Below are 19,046 nucleotides of genomic sequence, written 5' to 3'. Positions count from 1 at the left end.
GAGCGATCCGGCAACAAGCGTTAGGGAAGAACATCCACTCCACTGATCGTGGGGTCCTAAAACACTTTCTTCTTAATAAATGAGGGTTAGATGATAGTGGTGACAAAGCATGGTGACACCTAGACCCACGTCCTTTGCTTTGATCAGAATTCAGCAATTCCCAGCCCTACCAGTAGCCACAACTCTTAGGTCCAGGCAAGTGGCGTCAAGTGTGAGGTGAACTGTGTTCTGTTTTCAAAGACGTTATTCTCTTGGCCACCCCTCCCCACCATCCCCAAGTAATAGCTTTGCTGATGCTGATGTAAGGGCTTTGGGAAGTTAAAGAAATGGTACAGAAGGCGGTATGGAACAGACATCTTGCAGGGGTGGCTTTGGTCGTGGGTTTCCGAAAGAGCAGAGTCTCTGCCGTTTCCCTTAGTGAAAAAGTGGGAGCAGCTTCACAGGAGGCAGGTGCTGGAGGATAGACTCAGCTCTCTAAACATCTTTCCCTGGGATTAGCTGATTTGATGTTACTCAAACCCGAACAGTAGGTAGACATAGTTTATATGAAAATTTTTTTTCAGCTCCTCAGGGTAATTGATCATTTAGATGTTCTTAAAATATGTACAAACATAAATATAACTATAAACTCGATAAAATAAATTAAAAACATTATTTTACTGTGTTAAATGATGTGCTCCATTGAGACTAACCACTAGTGTGGAGGATAAAGATTGAGTGGACCCGTGTGGTCTCAGGGCCTGGTCTGTGTCTCATCTGGGTCTGTTATGTAAATGTAATTAATGTGCATGCAGAAAACGGCCTGTTGGTGTACGTATGTTAAGCAAATTGTTAATAAGAGCCTCAAGGGTTTATAAGTTCAAGAAAATAAAATTTCATACTTAACCAAACTCTGCAAGCAGGAGATGGTCAAACGGCAGTTTTTATTTATTTAATTATTTATCTCAGAGAGAGTGAGAGCGAGAGCAAGAGAGAGAGAGAGAGAGCATGCATGTGAGGGGGGAGGGCAGAGCAGAGAGAGAGGGACAAGCAGACTCCGCTGAGTGCAGAGCCTGATGTGGGGCTCGATCCTAGCACCCTGAGATCATGACCTGAGCCGAAATCAGCATCATGATCAGATGCTTAATTGACTGAGTTACCGAGGTGCCCCAAGTGACAGTTTTAATGAGCTATCATTTGATAAATTGTTTAATTTTCTGTTCTCTTGAAGGTAAGATTAGCCTGGTGGTGATTTGAAATTGCTGCAAATAAGTATCTCTTGCAATTGCTAATAAGATTAGAGACAGAAGCATTCTGCTTTGTGTATTTATGCCTTGGGTTTCTGCTTATAAATCGGTAGGTGTTGGTATGTAAGAAGTCAGAGTCCACATCACGCGTCTGCTGGCAGCATGAACTGACGGCCATGGTCTATGGCAAGAAGATTGAACTGCCTCATGCCATTGGACGACTCCGTTCTCCTGCCGTGTCCTGTTTGTGGATTGGCTCTCGACTTGATCTGGCTCTCACTTGGCATTTGTATAGTCATGAACACAAGTGAAAAGGCAGGCATTGAGATTGCACAACAGTGCTTGGCTCCCACCCATATTAAGAGTTTCAAACTGGGGCGCCTGGGTGGCTCAGTCAGTTAAGAATCTGTCATGATCCCAGGGTCCTGGGATTGAGCCCCACGTCGGGCTTCTCACTCAGCCGAGACCATCCTCTCTCTCCCTCTGCCTGCCACTCTGACTGCTTATGCGCTCTCTGTCAAATAAATAAACAAAATCTTAAAAGAAGAAGGGTTTCAAACTATAGAATCATAGTTATAAAATTTCAGAAATTCTAGAGATTTTATAGGTGGCAAGAACACATCTACACTTGGGGGTGCTGCTTTTAAACTAAATTCAGGGGGCGCCTGGGTGGCTCAGTGGGTTAGGCCGCTGCCTTCGGCTCGGGTCATGATCCCAGGTTCTGGGTTCGAGCCCCGCATTGGGCTCTCTGCTCAGCGGGGAGCCTGCTTCCTCCTCTCTCTGCCTGCCTCTCTGCCTGCTTGTGATTTCTCTCTGTCAAATAAAAAAAAAAAAAAATCTTTAAACTAAATTCAGACTCCAATACTTCTTAGGAAAGACTTTCTGATCTCCCCGCTCTCTTTTAAATGTTTTCATAACTAAAAATAACAATCATGATGAATTCAGAGTGATGTGTTTATTGTGCACCGAGATTTGGGTGTAGCCCTTTCTATACATAATCTCACCGAAGCCTTGTGAGAGTTGTGTGAGGCGGGTGTTTTTCTTGTTTTGTGTAGGCGGACACAGCACAAATCACACAGCGGTTTGCACACGGGTCTCCCTTATCGTCACACCTGACTTCTCCCCACTGCATAGTTGTTCTCCATGCATGAAATTCCATTCTGCATCGGGAACTAACCTTGTGCTGGAAGCAGGCCCCACTGTTCTATAACGATCTCCTTAGAAGCCTGCCTTTTCTGCTGGCCAGTGGGTCGCTCACCTGAGTACAGTCAGAATCATCTGGAAGGATTAAAAAAAAATATTTATGTATTTATTTGTCAGAGAGAGAGAGAGAATGCACAGCAAGGGGAGCAGCAGGCAGAGAGAGACGCAGGCTCCCTGCTGAGCAAGGAGCCCTATGTGGGACTCAATCCCAGCACCCTGGAATCATGACTCAGCCCAAGGCAGACGCTTAACCAACTGAGCCACCCACCTGGAGGGATTTTTAAAAATGCAGCTCCCAGGCTCTACCACAGGCTTGACTGAATAAGACATTTTCTGCACAGCGTCCAGGGACCCTGCATTTTTCTTTTAAACAGCCTCCCCCCTGCTGATTTTGTGGCAGGTGCTCCTCTGATGCACTCTGAGTAAAAGCGAGTCTGACTGTGCTTGTCTTCTAACCACCGCTGCAACCCCGGGACTTGCTCGCTCAACGTTTGTTGAATAATTCAGAGAATGAATGAAGAAACGATTGTCCAGAGAAAATACGTTCTTGAGAAGAGCACTCTTCTGGCCAGACCTTTGGGAAAATGTAGAGATACGTGTGCAAATATCACGTAATGTACTCAGGCTAGACATCCCCGTGGGGGACACACGTGTCAAGAAGGCTGCAAGAAGGTGGCAGGAAGCACAGCTCTGTCTTCCAGAAAAAAGAACAAAAACTCGCTGGGGCCTTCAGCATGGGATAGAATCTGTCTTCCTCCCTTTTAATAAAACCAAGATCAATTGAACTAGAAAAACTTGAATGCCTGTGAGGCCCAGGAAGAGGTTCATGTCCCCAGTGTTTTATAGACGTGAAGTTTTCTGCTGGACGTATGGTTCTGAGGTCAATGTGGATTAATCCCTTTATTCAGCAAGGGTGGTTTTGAACACTTAGTAAGTGCCTTGAATGTAATAAGGCATGGTCTTTTTTCTTCCTGAGCTTATGACCCATCAGAAGATTCAGGAAACAGTAAAGCCACGTGAGTGCTTGTGGGGCTAGGGGCTCAGGGTCTTCAGGTGCAAGAACTCACGGAAGGGCTGGTATAGCCAGGACCCCGGAGCTGGGAGTTGCATGAGGCTGGTTAGGATCAGAGAGGCAGAAAGGGAAGAGCAGGCTGAGGCGGGCCTTGGCCGTCAGACAGCTATGGACAGTTCAGTTAGCAACAAGCATGCACGCCTGGGGCGGTAGAAATTTGCACTGGGGAGCACAGAGACCTACCAGTGCGCAGATGTGTTTTCTTACATTAAGGGTTGCTGATGTTGTGGAGTCTGGAACATTCTTTTTTTTATCTTGAAGCAGGTGAACAGTTGTTTTAAGAAGATTAATGTGACTGTAGCCTGGAAGGTGCATGGCAGGGGAGAAGGGGCTGAGTTGGGAGACTCATTGAAAGGCTGCTCTTGGTCATCCAGATGTGGTTGGGTTTGGACCAGGTAGGTAGAGTGAGCAAGGGAAAGCCTGACTGGCTGTGGAAGATACTCAAAGGACACAAGGAGAGAGGATTGCTGGTAAGGGTGTTGGCAGAGCAGACATCTCAGAAGATGCCTGGACGGTCTGCCATTTCCCTCTCCTTCTCTGCCTCCCATTGCTTCCCTGCCTCGTTCCCACACTGAGGACCTCTCAGTCCTGACACTTCTATGTGGGACCTTCTAAGGAATCTGGCTAATTAGACAAAAGTGGCATCTCCCAAAATACAATCCTTGGAAACATGTGGGTTTTTAAATAGACAACAACGAGGGTACGGACAAGGGCCAGAGTTCTGTGGTCAAACAAGTTTGGGAAATATTCTTCGAGAATGACCCATGTTTCTTCCCTGCAGGATCTGCCAAGGTCTTTAATATGGTAATAAGCATTTTGGCTGTCCAAGAGAGGGGTAGCGTATAGCACTCCACAAACGTTTTGGACCATGGAGCTCTTTTCTTCAAGAAGCGTCTTAAGGGGAGAGGGCTTCGTAATATACATTAGGAGAAATCAGAGACTAGAGAGCTTGTCTTTAGAGCAAGTCTTTTGAGGGACGCCTTGCGGGTGGCTCAGTTGGTTAAGTATCAGACTCCTGATTTCAGCTCAGACCATGACCTCAGGGTCCTGGCTTGGGCTTCGTGCTCAGCCCGGAGTTCGCTTAAGATTTTCTCTCTCCAAAAAAAAAAAAAAGCTACTAAAAGAAAAAAAAAGTAAGTCTTGAATCAAAATAAATTCACTTCTTATCCATTAAAAAAAAAAAAAGATTCTCTCTCTCCCTCTGCCCTCCCCCAACTCTCTCTCTCTCTCTCTCTTTCCCTCCCTCCCTCAAATTAATAAGTAAATCTTTAAGAATAAGTCTCTTGCAAGGAAGGTTGGTGGTGAAATGGAAAGAAAGGAGACTGGAATTTTGGTCTGGGTTCTACTACTAACTGCTTATCTGGTCAGTGGACTTCCCCGGGTCTGTTTCCACAGAGGCTACACTAGTACAGGTCTTTCAACTCCAGAAGTCTATGATCATGTGCACAATCCGAAGAACATTGTTGGTGATTTTCTACTCTGTAATAACACTGGTGGCAGAGACAGTGATGGAGAAAGTTGAAGGCAGAGGGGCCATGACAACAAGATGAGTAAGATGTGGTTTGAACCCTGAGCTGATAATGTGGTTGGGCACAGTTACAGGGCTGGACTGATGTAGCAGAGATAAAAGAAGTTTCCAGTTTTTTCTCAGGCCTCCCTGAATCCAGCCGTGTCAGCTGGTGCACACAGAAGGCCCAGTCGCCAAGGCAGTGCTAATTCCCAGTGGTCACTTAACCATCTAGTTGCAGTTTTGCAGCTGTGAGGCCTTAGATAAGTTACTTGGTCCTCTAGACCTGAAGAAGATGACTTCTTCATCTGTGAGGTAAGGGAGTTGGGTTAGACCAGAGGCTTCTGATGTTTTAGGAGGAGGAACTGTTTTGAGTCGTTCTGGTTCTTACCTGGAGATGTTCATCTTCTTCCACCCACTCAATGCAGATGGGTCTGGAGGTTTTGTCTTCATTTTTCTTCTCTCAGGTCATTTTATCTGCCTCAGACTTCACTTACTGCTTTTATGTATTTGATGTTCAAATATGTGTCTCTAACCCCAAACTCTCTCTTGAACACCAGACTCTTCTATGCTCATGTGTTTACCTGCTTCCATCTTAAGAAAACAATCTTTTTTTTTTTTACGGGATGGGGGATGGGGAAGGTGGAGGGAGGGAGGGAGAGAATCCTAAGCAGACTCCACGCCCAGCGCAGAGCCCGACGTGGGACTCTATCCCACAACCTTGAGATCACGACCGGTGCCGAAATCAAGAGTCAGACGCTTAACTGACTGAGACACCCAGGAGCCCCTTAAGGAAACCAGTTCTTTATGTTCAGAACCAAACTCACCATCTTCCCTTACATACCAGTTCCTCTCCCAGTTTTTCCAGGGTTTGTTAATAATGACGTGTTCCTGGTCATGTGCAGGTTGGAAACTCCAGCTTCTTTGACTCCTCCTTTCTTCCCCACTGTAGCCAGTTACTGGTCAACCCTCAGTGCTCTCCGCATTATCATTTCTTTCTTTTCCCTTCCTGATGTCGTTATTCTAGGTCAGGATCTGGTGGGTCCCTCTGCCCCTTGGCTTTCCTCTGCAGCATCCCCCATGCCAGGTTAAGCCTGTAGCCTAAGCCGGAGTCTCTAGACCTACCTCCCTCTCTTCCAAGGCTGACAAAATCTGATTTCTACTTCAAGAGGCAGCTGCGTGATGCCTCCTCACCTTCAGACCTTCCCTGAACACCCCACTGGCTGCATTTCTCCTTCTTTTAGCACCTTATCCTTATCTATCTTATTACCCTCCAACCCGTATATGTATATGTTTACATCCTTTATATATTATGATATGTGTTATATACCTTCTTGGAGGCCAAGAGACATGTTTCTTTAATCTGCACACCTGACATGCACTAGGAGCTAGAAATGTCTTTAGATAAATTAATATTACATTATTTACCCATTATTCAAAATAATCATCTGTAAATTGAAACCACCCATTCATCTTAATAACAACCCTAATCAAACCCTAATTAAATAAATAATCTCTAAATCCCAAACTAATTAAATCTTGGCTTTGGTGTCCTGCCATTCTTACTTTTCTGTCTAGCATAGCGATGATTTTCTGAAGAATTTTGATTTTGATTATAGTCACGGTATTGGGTTAGTAAAATCATTAATTTACAGTTAAAGGTAACTTGTTTCTCTTGTGAGACCAACGCTAGGAGGCCCCCGGTTTTGCTGTTTCATTCCCCTCAGGGCTGCTTTCCTTTCTAGCTGAAACATCGCATGATGGTGCGGTTCAGTGCCTGGGCTTTGGAGTAGGACAGACCTGGTTCTGAATTCTGACTCTGACTTTGCTCGCTGTGCTGCCCCGGCAGTTACTCCCAGACGTGTTCAGGAGCAAACCTCCTGAAAAACCAGCCCAGTCCAGGACATAGGATCGGTCTCATGTTATTTCTGTTCACAGAACAACAAAGGAAGGAGGCTACCAGCGGCCAAGCATTGAACACTTGCTATGTGGTCGGCAGAGCTTATAGATTATTACGATTACTCTTTTTTTTTTTAAGATTTTATTTATTTGAGAGAGAGAGAGAGGGTGCCTGAGTGAATGGTGCGGGGAGAGGGAGTGAGAATCGCAAGCAGACTTGGCCCTGAGTGTGGAGCCAAGGGGGCCATGGTGGGGGAGGGACACAGGAAATGACTCGGTCTCATGACCCTGAGATCATGACCTGAGCCAAAACCAATAGTCAGATGCTCAACTGACTGAACCACCCAGGTGTCCCTAGTTAATTACAATTATTCTTAATAACTTCACAAGATAGGTATCATTACTTCCATTTTATAAGTAAGTGGACGCTAAGATTCTATAGCTAGTAAATCTCGGAGAGAGGCAGTGAACCCTCATTGGTCAGCATCAATTTGAGTATTTGAAAGCTGCGGTGTAATGTGACCAGATTACCCCTCCGAGGGGAGGGTTTCCTGCAGGTGAGGGGTGTTCTGTTTCCACATCAGGGAAGTTGTGACCCAAGAGGGTTAATCTTGGTTCACTTGGTACCACAGGGAAATAGTTTTCAGGAATACTGTCTGGGGACGCTGGGACCCTGATCCTGCTTTCTTGTCTCACGATTATGTGACACTGATGACAGTGAGTGTGTTTCCAGACAGGTTGTTTGCAAACATTCCTATAAAAATAGGCACAGAGATTGTTAACACAAGTCTTTCTGGTACAGTGAGGTAAGCCCCAAGCATAATACTGGGTGAGCCCCCAGTAGTACGGCAAAAAATTGGGTATCTTCTCAAATTTTGAATATTTGAGCTGCATGCCTTCTTAGGGAAGCAGAAGCCAGAGGAAAGCTGTACTAATATGTGTGACATCTGTACTTGCTCCGTGTGGCCCCTTTATTCCCATGGAGCCCTGTGTCCTTCACTGAAGAAAGTGGCAAGTCACAGTCGCTGTTGAGCAGCCTGCCTTTGTACTGTGGTGCTGTGCGGACCTGGGTGGTGTTATATCCCACCAAGATATCCACAAGGATAGGACAAGGAGGAGAAGATATCCGCAGAAATGACATAACCACACGCTAAAATGCAACACCGCCCAACACGTGTGACAGGAAACCCGAGGAGAATGTATAGAGTGCTCATACGTGATTGTTAAAAATTGATACAAACTCTACATCCCTATATTTTCATTTATGTCTAGAAAGTTCTAGAAGACTGCTCAGGTAACTGATAACTAGTGGTGTCAAAGAAAGACAGGGATAGTCAGAGGGAGAAGTAAGACCTGCTTTGATTGCACAGAATGGTGGGTCCAGGGCTCAGGATACCCCTCAGGGGATCAACAAGAACAAGACCATTTTCACAATAATCCTAAAATGTTTTGCTTGTTTTTTTTTTTTTTTTCTTTTTTTTACTCTCAGTCTCCCACGATTACATGGTGGAGTTTTTCAGAGGTTAGGTGATAGGTGATATTGCAACGGACTGAATTCAGAAGCAATACAAGAATCTGCGTTGGATCAAGCCAGATATCAAAGGGATTCTTTAAAATGTAAAATAATGCTACTCTCCTCATTATTTTTTGAAAATAGCTATTTGTATTAAAAAATCATCATTTAAGCTAACACGTAATCATCATAATAATTTAATAATAATAATGCGTAAGAAATTAAACACGAATTATAAAATTTAATAATTATTATTTTAAATAAGTACTAAACTTAAATTCTGCTTTAGTTTCTTTTTTTTTAAAGATTTTATTTATTTATTTGACAGACAGAGAGATCACAAGTCGGCAGAGAGGCAGGCAGAGAGAGGGAGAGGGGGAAGCAGGCTCCCTGCTGAGTAGAGAGCCTGATGCAGGGCTCAATCCCAGGACCCCGAGATCATGACCTGAGCCTAAGGCAGAGGCTTAACCCACTGAGCCACCCAGTGCCCCTCTGTTTTAGTTTCTAAACTGGTAAATATCAGTAGGTATAAGAACCTTCAGAAACAAAATGTCTTGGAGATCCCTTTGGTACCCTGGGCACTTGAGGGGTTTCTGTTTGTTAGTCACGCGCCCCAATGTCAAGTAGGAAAGAAAGTGTGAATGAAGCAAACATTTGTAACATGATACTGCTTTCCCTTTCTTCCTCCTCCATAAAGGGATATCTACAAGTGGTCTGGAGTTCCATGCTATAGAAAGTTCCAAGGCTTGTGGCATCCAGCAAAGACGCTGTGACAGTTGAAGAGACGCAGAAGCCCCTGTCGTGGAGGATCCTGTTGTCAGAGAATGTTCTGCACCCATGGATGTAAGTAGGGCCCATTGCTGAAGTTGTCACCCCATGAGCCAGGAGTGGGGGCGGTGACGACAGGACATGTACCCTAAAGCCATTCACTTACCTGGCTGGTGTCACAAGGACCATCAAGCGCGCGTATTCTGTGCTGAGAGCTGGTATCAGAGGAGATCATGTATTTGATTGTAGGAAAAGCCGATGTTGAATGTCAGCTCACACTTGACTGAGCCTGGTTAAGGGCTGATCCAGGGGTGTCCTGGCTCAGGGCATCCTCCCTGGCTCTGAGTGGCCCAGGCTATCTTGACCTTCCCTGTCCCTACAGAACCCACTAGAATCTCAGGGTTCCCACATTGATCTGGATCTCTCCTAATTTCATTAGTTTATTTATTTTTTTAAGTTGCCTTCTTCCAGCAATAATTTGAGGTGGCTTAGAGAAAAATAATAATTCACAGAACTACTGAAACCAGGGTTATTGAAGCAGAGTGCCGTGATAAGGTTTGGAGGACTTGCATGTACCAGAGAACCGAGCCCGGGGTTCTCACTTAGTCCCGGGCCTCTGGGTGGTTAGAGGAGCGTGGTGCATCTCAGCGTCTCTGCGGGTTAGCCAGGAAGCGTTTGCCCGTGTCGAGGTGCTCTGCTCTGGGTGCATTTTGGTCTCGAGGGGACTTTCAGTTCATCCTTCAGCAGACTCCGATCCGGCTAACGAGTCTAGAACTGTAGTCATCCACCCATCTGCCTGGAGGTCGCAGAAGGCAGAAACCACGTGTCCTTCATGCCCGCAGCCCCGGCATCCAGCTCGGGTCTGGCGCACACGAGGTGCCCGGGGGGGAGCCTGTGGACTTGATTGAGACTAACTTCCCTCAGGGCTTCAACTTTCCTCACTGCTTCCTCGAACTTGCCGAAGGAATGGGCGGCCAAGCGAATAATGTGGACCCTGAGTCCTGGGGAGGGACGCCTCCTCCCAGAGATCTCCTCTCACTGCCGGGATGCTCACCAGGTTATACTCGCCTCCCATTTGTTATCTAAGGAACAAGCCTCCTCCCCGTTTCTCCTTCACCTCCTTGTGGTGATAAACCATCCTGGGTCCCTTTCTTCCCGCAGCTTGCCTTGAAACTGATTTATTTCCCTCCTTCCTCCCTCCTTCCCTTCCTTCCAGTCGGCTTCCGAGAGACTCCTGATACTGGAGGCCGGAGAGGTCTTAACCAGGCCCCTCACGGCCTGCCGTTACCTATTAATGATTCAGGGCTACGCTTAACCACCAACCAGCAGCTGCTGCAGATTTTCTCTATTACATGGATTCCTCCAACGTGATTTCTTTGTGTCTCCCACTGCTTTATTTTCCAGAAATGGTCCCTGCAGCCCTCTCTCCCCCCGCCACCCAATCCAGAGTGACTATGTCCAGAAATTAGTATTTCAGTACCCCAGCGTGTGCTGTATAGAGATAGCCTTGTCCTGTGAAGCCTCATCAGGCCGCCTCTCCCTGCCTCCACTCTCCTGTCACACCGAGAGCTCCCTCAGGCACTTCTGCCCCCAGGGAAGACGCCTTCTGCTCTCTTCTGGTTGCCAGTCCAGGCTTCCTCCTCTTCTGAGAATGACCGCACTATTTCCTTCTGTTCAGAGACTCGTCTCCATTTCCTGTGTCTCCTCTTAATAGGGGGACCAAACTATTTAGCATCTGAACGGGAACCCGTGTGAGGGAAGGGGGTATTAAGAACAGACATTCTGGCACGCGGGGCTCACCGGATTGCGGGGTCCCCTGCTTCTCAGAGCTCCGGCTTCACTCACCAATGCTGAGAGCAGAGGCTACTGAGGGCCTTTGGAGAGAGATGCCGCCGGTTCTGTTTGGTTGTTGGTTTGCCCTCACCCCCAACCCCAACCTCTGGTGTAGATTCCACTCAGGGGAGAGCCTGTCCCCTCCTGGAGGTTAGAGCTCCCAGGGGACACTGTCAAGCTTGTCACAGAACGGGTAGTCTGTGGGCAAGCCGGCAGAGCCGTGGGCCTGTCTTCCCTGCCTTTTTTTTCCTCTTCATCCCTCCCTCTCCCCTCCCCTCTGCTTCTTCTTCTGTGGGTCTTCCTGTTCTCACTCTGCCTCCCACCTGCCTCTCCCTCCGTGCCTCCTTCCTCTCAGCTTTGCTCTCTCTTCTCCTGTCCACTTGTCATTCACACTGTCTTCCTTTCCCTCTCTCTCCCAAAATGGCTCTTCCAGCGGTGCTGGAGTGGGGCTGCCAACGTTAGCTTCTCCTTTAAAGGAAAAGTTTGTATTTCCAACTGGAACTTGATTTTCCTTCATGAGCGAGAAGCTGTCTTTTTCCCATTGCGAGGGGCCTAGGCCTGGTCTGTTTCACATGAGTATCTCGGATGGGAGGTCCGGCTTTCCTGTGTCCTGGAGGACAAATTGTCTTGGGGATGGTACAGCCTGGGTGTTGGAGGTGGGGGTGGTGGTGGGGAGGGGTGGCATTTGGAGCTGTGACCAGAACACACGTGGTCGAACGCAGAGTGTGTTACGGTGGAGATGACTGAGACGCTGAGACCACATGCCTGCCTAGACCTCGAGGTCTGAGACTTTGGAACATGGCGGTGCCAGGATTATTTTAGAAAAGGCAAGATCAGGGTAAGAGTCTAACTAATGAGAGAGTCACGGCTAGTGTGCCACTCGGGAGAGGAGACACCAGTTAGAAACCGAGGAACCAAGCCTGCCCAGGGGAAGGGAGGTCCGGGGAGCCAAAGGCTGGCTTAGATGTTTCTGGATGAACTGGGCTCCAGCAACATTCTGAAAAGCATGAGCCGAGAATGGACTGTGGTGCAATGCAAGGAACCGTGAGGCTGGAGAGCAGCATGGGAAGGAACAGAAAAGAGAACCATGCTCAGTGTGGAGGTAGGGGGGTGCGGGCAGGAAGGGAGATGCCCAGGAGGTGGTCTGGTGATGAGTGGTGATGGAAGAGAACAGCACTTGTGGCTGGGTGGTCCTCGACTATGGAGGGGGTGAGTCTGGGGCCCAGCCTGGGGGGCCGGGCAGCAGTGAAGTATGCAGAGGGGGTGAGATGGGGTCGGTCATTATCGGTGGAGCTGAACTCAGCAGCAAAGCCACAGAGTGACCAGTGAACAAGGGCTGCACTGGACGCAGGGGTCAGGGGTTGGGGGGAGGGAGCAAATGGCAATCTATGGGGAGCAGAGGGTTGAGGAGGGGTGGAAGAGAGAGCTGGAAAGGAAGGCGGCTGCCAGATTGGGGAGAGCTCTGACCGCTGGCTGGGCTGTGACATCTGGACGCCATCTCAGCATGGGCCTGGTCCGTGCCCCTCTTGCCGAGTGTGAGTGCAGCTCTGAACCAGGTTCAGGGGGGAACTAGTCAGGGCTCTAAAAATAGACATGCGTGAAACCCTCGGAGCCAGCGTTTTCTATGGTGTCAGCCTCTTGCTTTTGCTTTGATCTTCAGTTTATAAGACTCGATTGAAGGGTCAGCCACAGACCACATCACCCAACTGAGGGCTGCTAGCAAGAATCTTATTTCCATTGTTTCAATGTTCATTGCCTTCTAATGTCTCATATTATGTTAATGACCTTAGCCTGAAACTGTGGGCTGCAGGAATGATGTTAAGTTTCCCCACAGGCAGCATTCACTGAATTTCCTTCTGCACTTGAACCTACTCAAAGTTCCTGCTTTGTGATATGTGGAGCCCCTGGTTCCTCCTTCTGTGGTGGATGAGAGGGGTAGGGGTGACCCTTCTAGACATTCATAGCGTTGGTCAGGATTTTCTCGCTGATGTCTCCTTGTCTTAGATCTTACTATGACCTCTTATACTGATTTTTTTTTAATGTGTATGAGCTCCCCTCTCTCACTCCCCGCACTCCCCCGCAGCCCCCCTTGATAAAGAGATTGTAAGAACCTCTTAGCCAAGGTCTGAGTTTCCATGAGGAATTTTTGCGTTTATTTATCATCCAGCCTAGTACGACACATGCATTCTCTGTTTGGGGGTAGAGAAACGGTAGGTGGGGGTGGGTGGGAGCAGGACCCACCCGCTGTTTCACTCCAGCACTGGGTTTTGTGGAGGATATTCCCAAACAGATCTTGCTTAATTGAAGCCCCACCCGTGGACCACCTCCGTGTCATCAGGAGCTTGTCACAAGTACAGAGTCTCAGGCCTCAGAACTCAGAGTCCATAATTTGACTGGTGTTTGAGACACGCTGGTCTCCAGATTAATGGGTACAGACCACCTGGGGATCATGTTAAAAAATGCCGTTTCTGATATTATTTGAGGTTACTTAGGTAATGGTAGAACAAGGAGGCCTCAAAGTTTTCTTGTACCAAAGCAGCAACTTCCTTTCTAAGGGTGTCAGTGAATATCATTTCTTCCTCACACTGACACTCCTGCACAGAACAAACAGTTTATGTCAGGGGTTCATAGACTATAGCCTGTGGTCCAAATCCAGCCTGCTGCTTGTTTTTGTCAATAAAGTTTTATTAGCACCCAGCGCTGCTCATGTATTTATACATTGCCTGTGGCTTCTTTTGAGTCACACAGCCCAAGTCAAATAGTTCTGACAGAGACCTTTTGGCCCAGAAAGCCTAAAATATTAACTCTCTGGGCTTTTACAGGAAAAAAAAAAAAAAAAAAGGAGAAGAAGAAGAAGTTGCTGGTGCTGGCTTATGCGATGAACCCAAAATATTTCCTTGAAGTAAAGGAAATAGCTATAATCATTTGCCCCAGCTGCAAAATTTGGAAGCCCGTCTTAATCCATCATGAGAGCCAGAATCATAAAATGTAATTCCCAGGTGGGCAATGAAGTATCTCGCGTCCCAAATCGGTCCAGATAATGGTACCAAAGAGTCCGTGACTTGCCAAGGCCCCTTTCATAACAACCTCCTAAAAAAAATGATTCTAATTTTGTTGAACTGACTCCTTCCTCCACAAACTGATTCCATTAATTGTTCAAAGTAAGCTTGACTTTCCTCAGGAAGTGGAGGAGCCGAGAGGACATTCTGAGTAGATGTGTTTGGGACCAAGGAATCAAAGAGTATGGAAAGGGTTGGGTAGAACCTCCTGAAACAGTGGCCTCAGCCCAGCCCCACCTCTGGGCTGTTCCCTGGGCAGCCAGATTCAGACGGTGTGGGCTTGGAGTCCTTCTTTTAATTCCCTGGGAGAATCCCACCACCTGTCTCTTATTTGGGGTTTTTGAGTTGTGAAATGATGGCACACTCCAGCTCCAAGCTTGCTGCGTGCATATGCCAAGCCTACAGAGACAGGAGGCAGAGGCTTGGGCCGGGGAGCAGGAAGCATGGAAGGGGTTTTGCTGGTGGAGGGCATCTGCTCTGCAACCCAGAGGAGCAGGGGGGTGTGGGCAGACAGAGGCAATCCGTGGCATGGCTGGAAGATGTGAGCCCCCTGCTCCGATCTTTAAGTCTCAGAAATCCTGGCTCTCCTCCTGCCAGATCAGGATTTCAGAGGAGGTGGGTGTAGGAGAATTAGGATCTTTTTCCTTGTCCAGAGAGACCTGGGGCCAGCATGGTTTAGTACAGGCTTCTGCGGGGAGGGGGGCTCTTGGCTGTAGCTCTAGGAGCTTTAGGCTTACCAAGTTTCTCTTCCCCTTGTCTGCATTGCCTGGGACATCAGCAGGGTTTTTCTGAGGAAGTGGAGTGGATGAAAAGTAGGGAGTCCCCCCCGTTAATTCCGGACTATCTTAGCTCGAGCCAGTTCCACAAGGACGTAGGAGTGAATTAGCCCCTCCTATGCTGACAGGGGGGCTCTGCCCTGTTGCAGGAATTCCCTGAGGTTCATCAACTGATTAGCTCAGCTGGTCGGAACGTGGGGGGTTTCAAAGCCAAAGTTACTATTAGGGCATTTCTTCTTTCATTCAGTGACTATCCACTGAAAGCCTACCAGGTAACAAGATGGTGGGAACAACGTGGACTGGAGAGTCAGACGAATCTGGGTTCAAATTCTAGTTTCCCCACTATGAAACGACTGCTCCTCATTCACGTTCCAGTTGGCAGGTTTCCCTCATCCTCAAGTCACTTCCCCTGCACCTCCCTGAATCTGCATTTGGGCTGGATGATCCCTTCTCGTGGCATTGGCCGCAATGCCTGCACGGTCTGGCCACACACCATATTATGTGGCAATGATCTGTTCAGGGTCAGTCTCCCCCCCGCCCCGGTTATAAAGTCATCGATGGTGGGGACCTCTGTTAATGATTTTTTACCCGTAGTTCTTGATGCCCATGGGTATTACGGTCGTTCTGAAATCTGGATCAGTTGGGGTTCGGTAGAAGACAAGCACAGGAGAATCATGAAAATACATGGGGGTATCCTAGTCCACTTTTCTGGAAGTGAATGGTTGAGCTGGGGGTGGCTCTGGAGACCCAGGCTTGGGAGGCACAGTTTGGGTAGACGAGTTGGCAGTGGACAGGAAGCTCTGTTTCCCTCACTATGTTCTATGCTCACAACAGTGGGGGCATGTCTGATTAGTTTCTGTGCCCCTTTATGTTCTTAAGCACAACTGAGGAAGTGAATAAATAGATAAGTAGATTTTGATGCGCACTACATCCAAGATCTGGCCCTCAAATCTCCCCATTATTCCTGGGCTCCTGGGGGGCTCAGTCAGTGAAGTGTCTGCCTTTGGCTCAGGTCATGATCCCAGGGTCCTGGGATCAAATCTCACATCAGGCTCCCTGCTCAATGGGGAATCTGCTTCTCCATCTGCCACTGCCCCAACCCCACCGTGCTCTCTTTCTCCCTCAAATAAATAAATAAAATCTTAAAAAAAAAAAAAAACCCTCCCCATATTCCTGACATGGATCTCTCTTGTCTTCAGAGCCTGGATAGTGGAACCATTGTACAAAGAGCATAGATCTGGGGAGAAGAGAGCAAGTTAGTCTGAAACATGTCAAGCATGAGATCTGCCTGTCGAACGTGCAGGACTGGAGAACTGGAAGGAGGTGGGGACCGGAGTCCTGTGACTTTTCACGTGTCTGTGTTAGCTCCCCGAACTAGACACAGAGCTCATGGTAGAGCCCCTGTGGTGCTTAATGGCTCCGTGAAAGGGCCCATGGTACGTGTTTATTGATCCATTCCAAAATACCCGACTTCCCATGTAAGTAACAGAGATCTGCTGTGTAGGCTTGAGCAGGGCTGTAAGATGATATGAAGTTTGCTCCAGGAAGGCCTGGTTTTGCTGCAGTATATGAGGAGGACTGTAAGGGGAAGGAGGCGGACGTGGGAGAGCTCGTTAGGAGGCCAGCACGGGGGCAGCTGGGGCGTGAAGGAGTCTGAGCAGAGCTGTGCCGAGAGGAAAGAGAAGGGGGGTTTTGTGTGTGAGAGCCTGGTGGCTTTGCTCGCCCCACGGCATTAGCTCTAGAGAAGTCTCCTTGCTCTGGGAGGAACAGGGACCAGCCTTGTGTGGCTTTGGAACAAAAGCCGATGACTGCATCCAAGGGAAGATAATGAGAAACACACAGGCCATGAAGATCAGGAAAGCACTGTCAATCTTTTCATTGCAAACTGTACTTTTCCAAAGCCCTGGGCAAGGGTGCCAAAGCCTCTGTGTGTGGACTTGGGCCCTTTACTAGGAAATACAAGACGGAATCATCCCCCTTAATCAACACAGAACAGACAACATCCCAGAATCTGAGAGGCTGGGAGAAGAGGGGTGGGGTATGTAGTGAGGAAAAGGAGGGGCGGGGCACTGATCAGAAGACAGGAGAAAGCCCATGTGGTCCAGAGTGCGTGGACATTAAATTTCGTGGAAGCTGTGTCTTCCCCCACCCCACCATAGTCTAATTTTATGGGGTATTTTTTCTTCTTCAAATATGAAATACTTCTGTAATTAAAGACGAGCCATCCAAACAAAGAAACTGCTTTCATTCAATAAAAACTCTAGTTTTTTGAGTTATATGTTGTATGTATTAAGAACCCCCACCCCCGAATTGTAAATCAACATGACAAGGTGTGTGAATGACCTTAAAAACTGTTCATACTATTTACTGTAGGAATTTCACTTTTGTGAGTTTACTCCAAGGAAGTACTCTGAAGGGGACAAACATTACACACAACAATGTAGCGTTTAGGGAGGAGAAAGGAAAGACCTGAATGGCCCGTCTGGAGGGTGTGGTTAAGTACACAGATCATATGCCTGTAAAATGATGGTTTTGGGACTCTTTGATGACATAAGAAGGTATTTATGGTTTTATATTAAATGAAATTAGAAATTATAAAGTTACGGGGCTCCTGGGTGGCTCAGTCACTGAAACATCTGCCTTTGGCCCAGGTCATGATCTTGGGGTCCTGGGATCGAGCCCACCATCGGGCTCCTTGCTCAATGGGGAGTCAGCTTCTCCCTCTCCCTCTGCCCCTCCCCCGGCTCATGCTGTCTCTCTCTCTCTCTTTGTCAAATAAATAAATAAAATCTTAAAAAAATAAGTTCTAAAGTTATATAGTTATATAGTGGTATTTAATAATTATGTAAAATCCAAGGAACAAAATATCTGATGAAAAGTCATGAAGTCCGAACATTGACTGGGTTTGATTTTTGGTGAGGATACTGTGGGAGCCATTTTGGTTCTTCATCACGTTGGAAGTTCACAAATGAGCATGCGTGGCTTTTATATTAGAAAAGAAGACATTCTGTAATTTTTTTTGTAAAAAAGGGAATACTATTATAAAGGAGTATTTGTAGCTTTTAGAGAGAAAATATGAGAAATCTCGGTGAGCTTTTTTCTTCCCTGGAACTCTGAAGGTCTTTCCTCTCTCCCAGTCAGATGTCCTTACACGTTGCTGGGGATGACAAACAGCGAGTGTGCCGTCTGAGCTCTGCTCCGACACACCTGTAGTTCCCTGCCTTCTACATGGAAAAAAGACCCAAACCCATGGGTCTTGTATTCAACGCCTTTCAGAAGCAAATCCCAACCAATCTCTCCTTCTCTCCCCATCAGTTCCCTACGTGTATTTTCTCCTCAAGTCAGAGTCCCGTTCCCTGCCTCAGACTTGCTATTTCTTGTACGTGTCCCAGCTTCCCGTTTCTGAATGCCTGCTCTTCCTGGGGACAGCACGTTCAGGGAGCGAGTCCAGGGGTTGGGTCGTGCTATGTGGTCTTGGCAGCCATGTCACCTCTCTGGTTCTCAAACGGCTCACCTCTGACATGCAGAAGGTAACAGATGGTGGCCAGGCGTCCTTGCAGCTTGAAAGCTGGGGGAGCCGTGTTCTTTCAGTGTCTTAGCTGTGTTTACTCCTCCGTCCCTTGCCCCACATGTACCTGCTGCCTTAAGTATCCCTCCCCTCCTCTCCACCTGTCCGAGTCTGTGCTTCCTAGCTCCCCTTCCTTTTCCTTCATGATGTGTCCCTCAAGGTTCCAGTGACCAATGACTGCATGTGTCAGTCCTTTGGCCACTCATGTATACTGCCTCTTGCCAAATTCATGGCTCATGCTGAGATATAACAGATACTCCCATCTGAATAAAAATTCAACTCCATGGGGAAAAAAAACAAATTATGTAAACTTTTGAGAGGAAGGTGCACACTTCCCTAAGCCCTTTGTTTCTGGTCCAGACAAAGCCAAGCCTGTGATCCCCACAGAATTCAGGGGAGAGGGGCAGTTAGACTTTTAACAGTATTCCCCCAAATCCTAAGAAAAATCGCACAAGGGCCCAGAGCAAGTCTGTGTTTATTTTGAGTCAGAGGAATTTTTTTCTTTTTTGGCCAGCATACAAATGTGAACTTTACAGCTTCCCCTTATGCCAAACACTGGTTTGACCTTCTGTCCCCGTGTGGCCCCCACCATGACCACAGGCCCTCTCTTCCTTCGGATTTC

The 19,046-nt window shown here is 47.5% G+C and overlaps 1 protein-coding gene across 1 annotated transcript in view; it reads left to right on the top strand.

Moving 5' to 3' along the window:
* Positions 1-19,046, top strand: part of DDR2 (discoidin domain receptor tyrosine kinase 2) — a 148,480-nt gene that overhangs the window by 15,167 nt on the left and 114,267 nt on the right. The window contains exon 2 of the mRNA XM_047704534.1: positions 9,118-9,263. Coding sequence (XP_047560490.1) covers positions 9,258-9,263 — 6 coding nt within the window. The 5' untranslated portion in view covers positions 9,118-9,257. The remainder of the gene's footprint in view (positions 1-9,117; positions 9,264-19,046) is intronic.

The sequence above is a fragment of the Lutra lutra genome, chromosome 15 (assembly GCF_902655055.1).
Source record: "Lutra lutra chromosome 15, mLutLut1.2, whole genome shotgun sequence".
Classification (NCBI taxonomy): Eukaryota; Metazoa; Chordata; class Mammalia; order Carnivora; family Mustelidae; genus Lutra; species Lutra lutra.
Note: the sequence above shows the minus strand (reverse complement) of the source record. Positions and strands in the feature narration are given on the sequence as shown.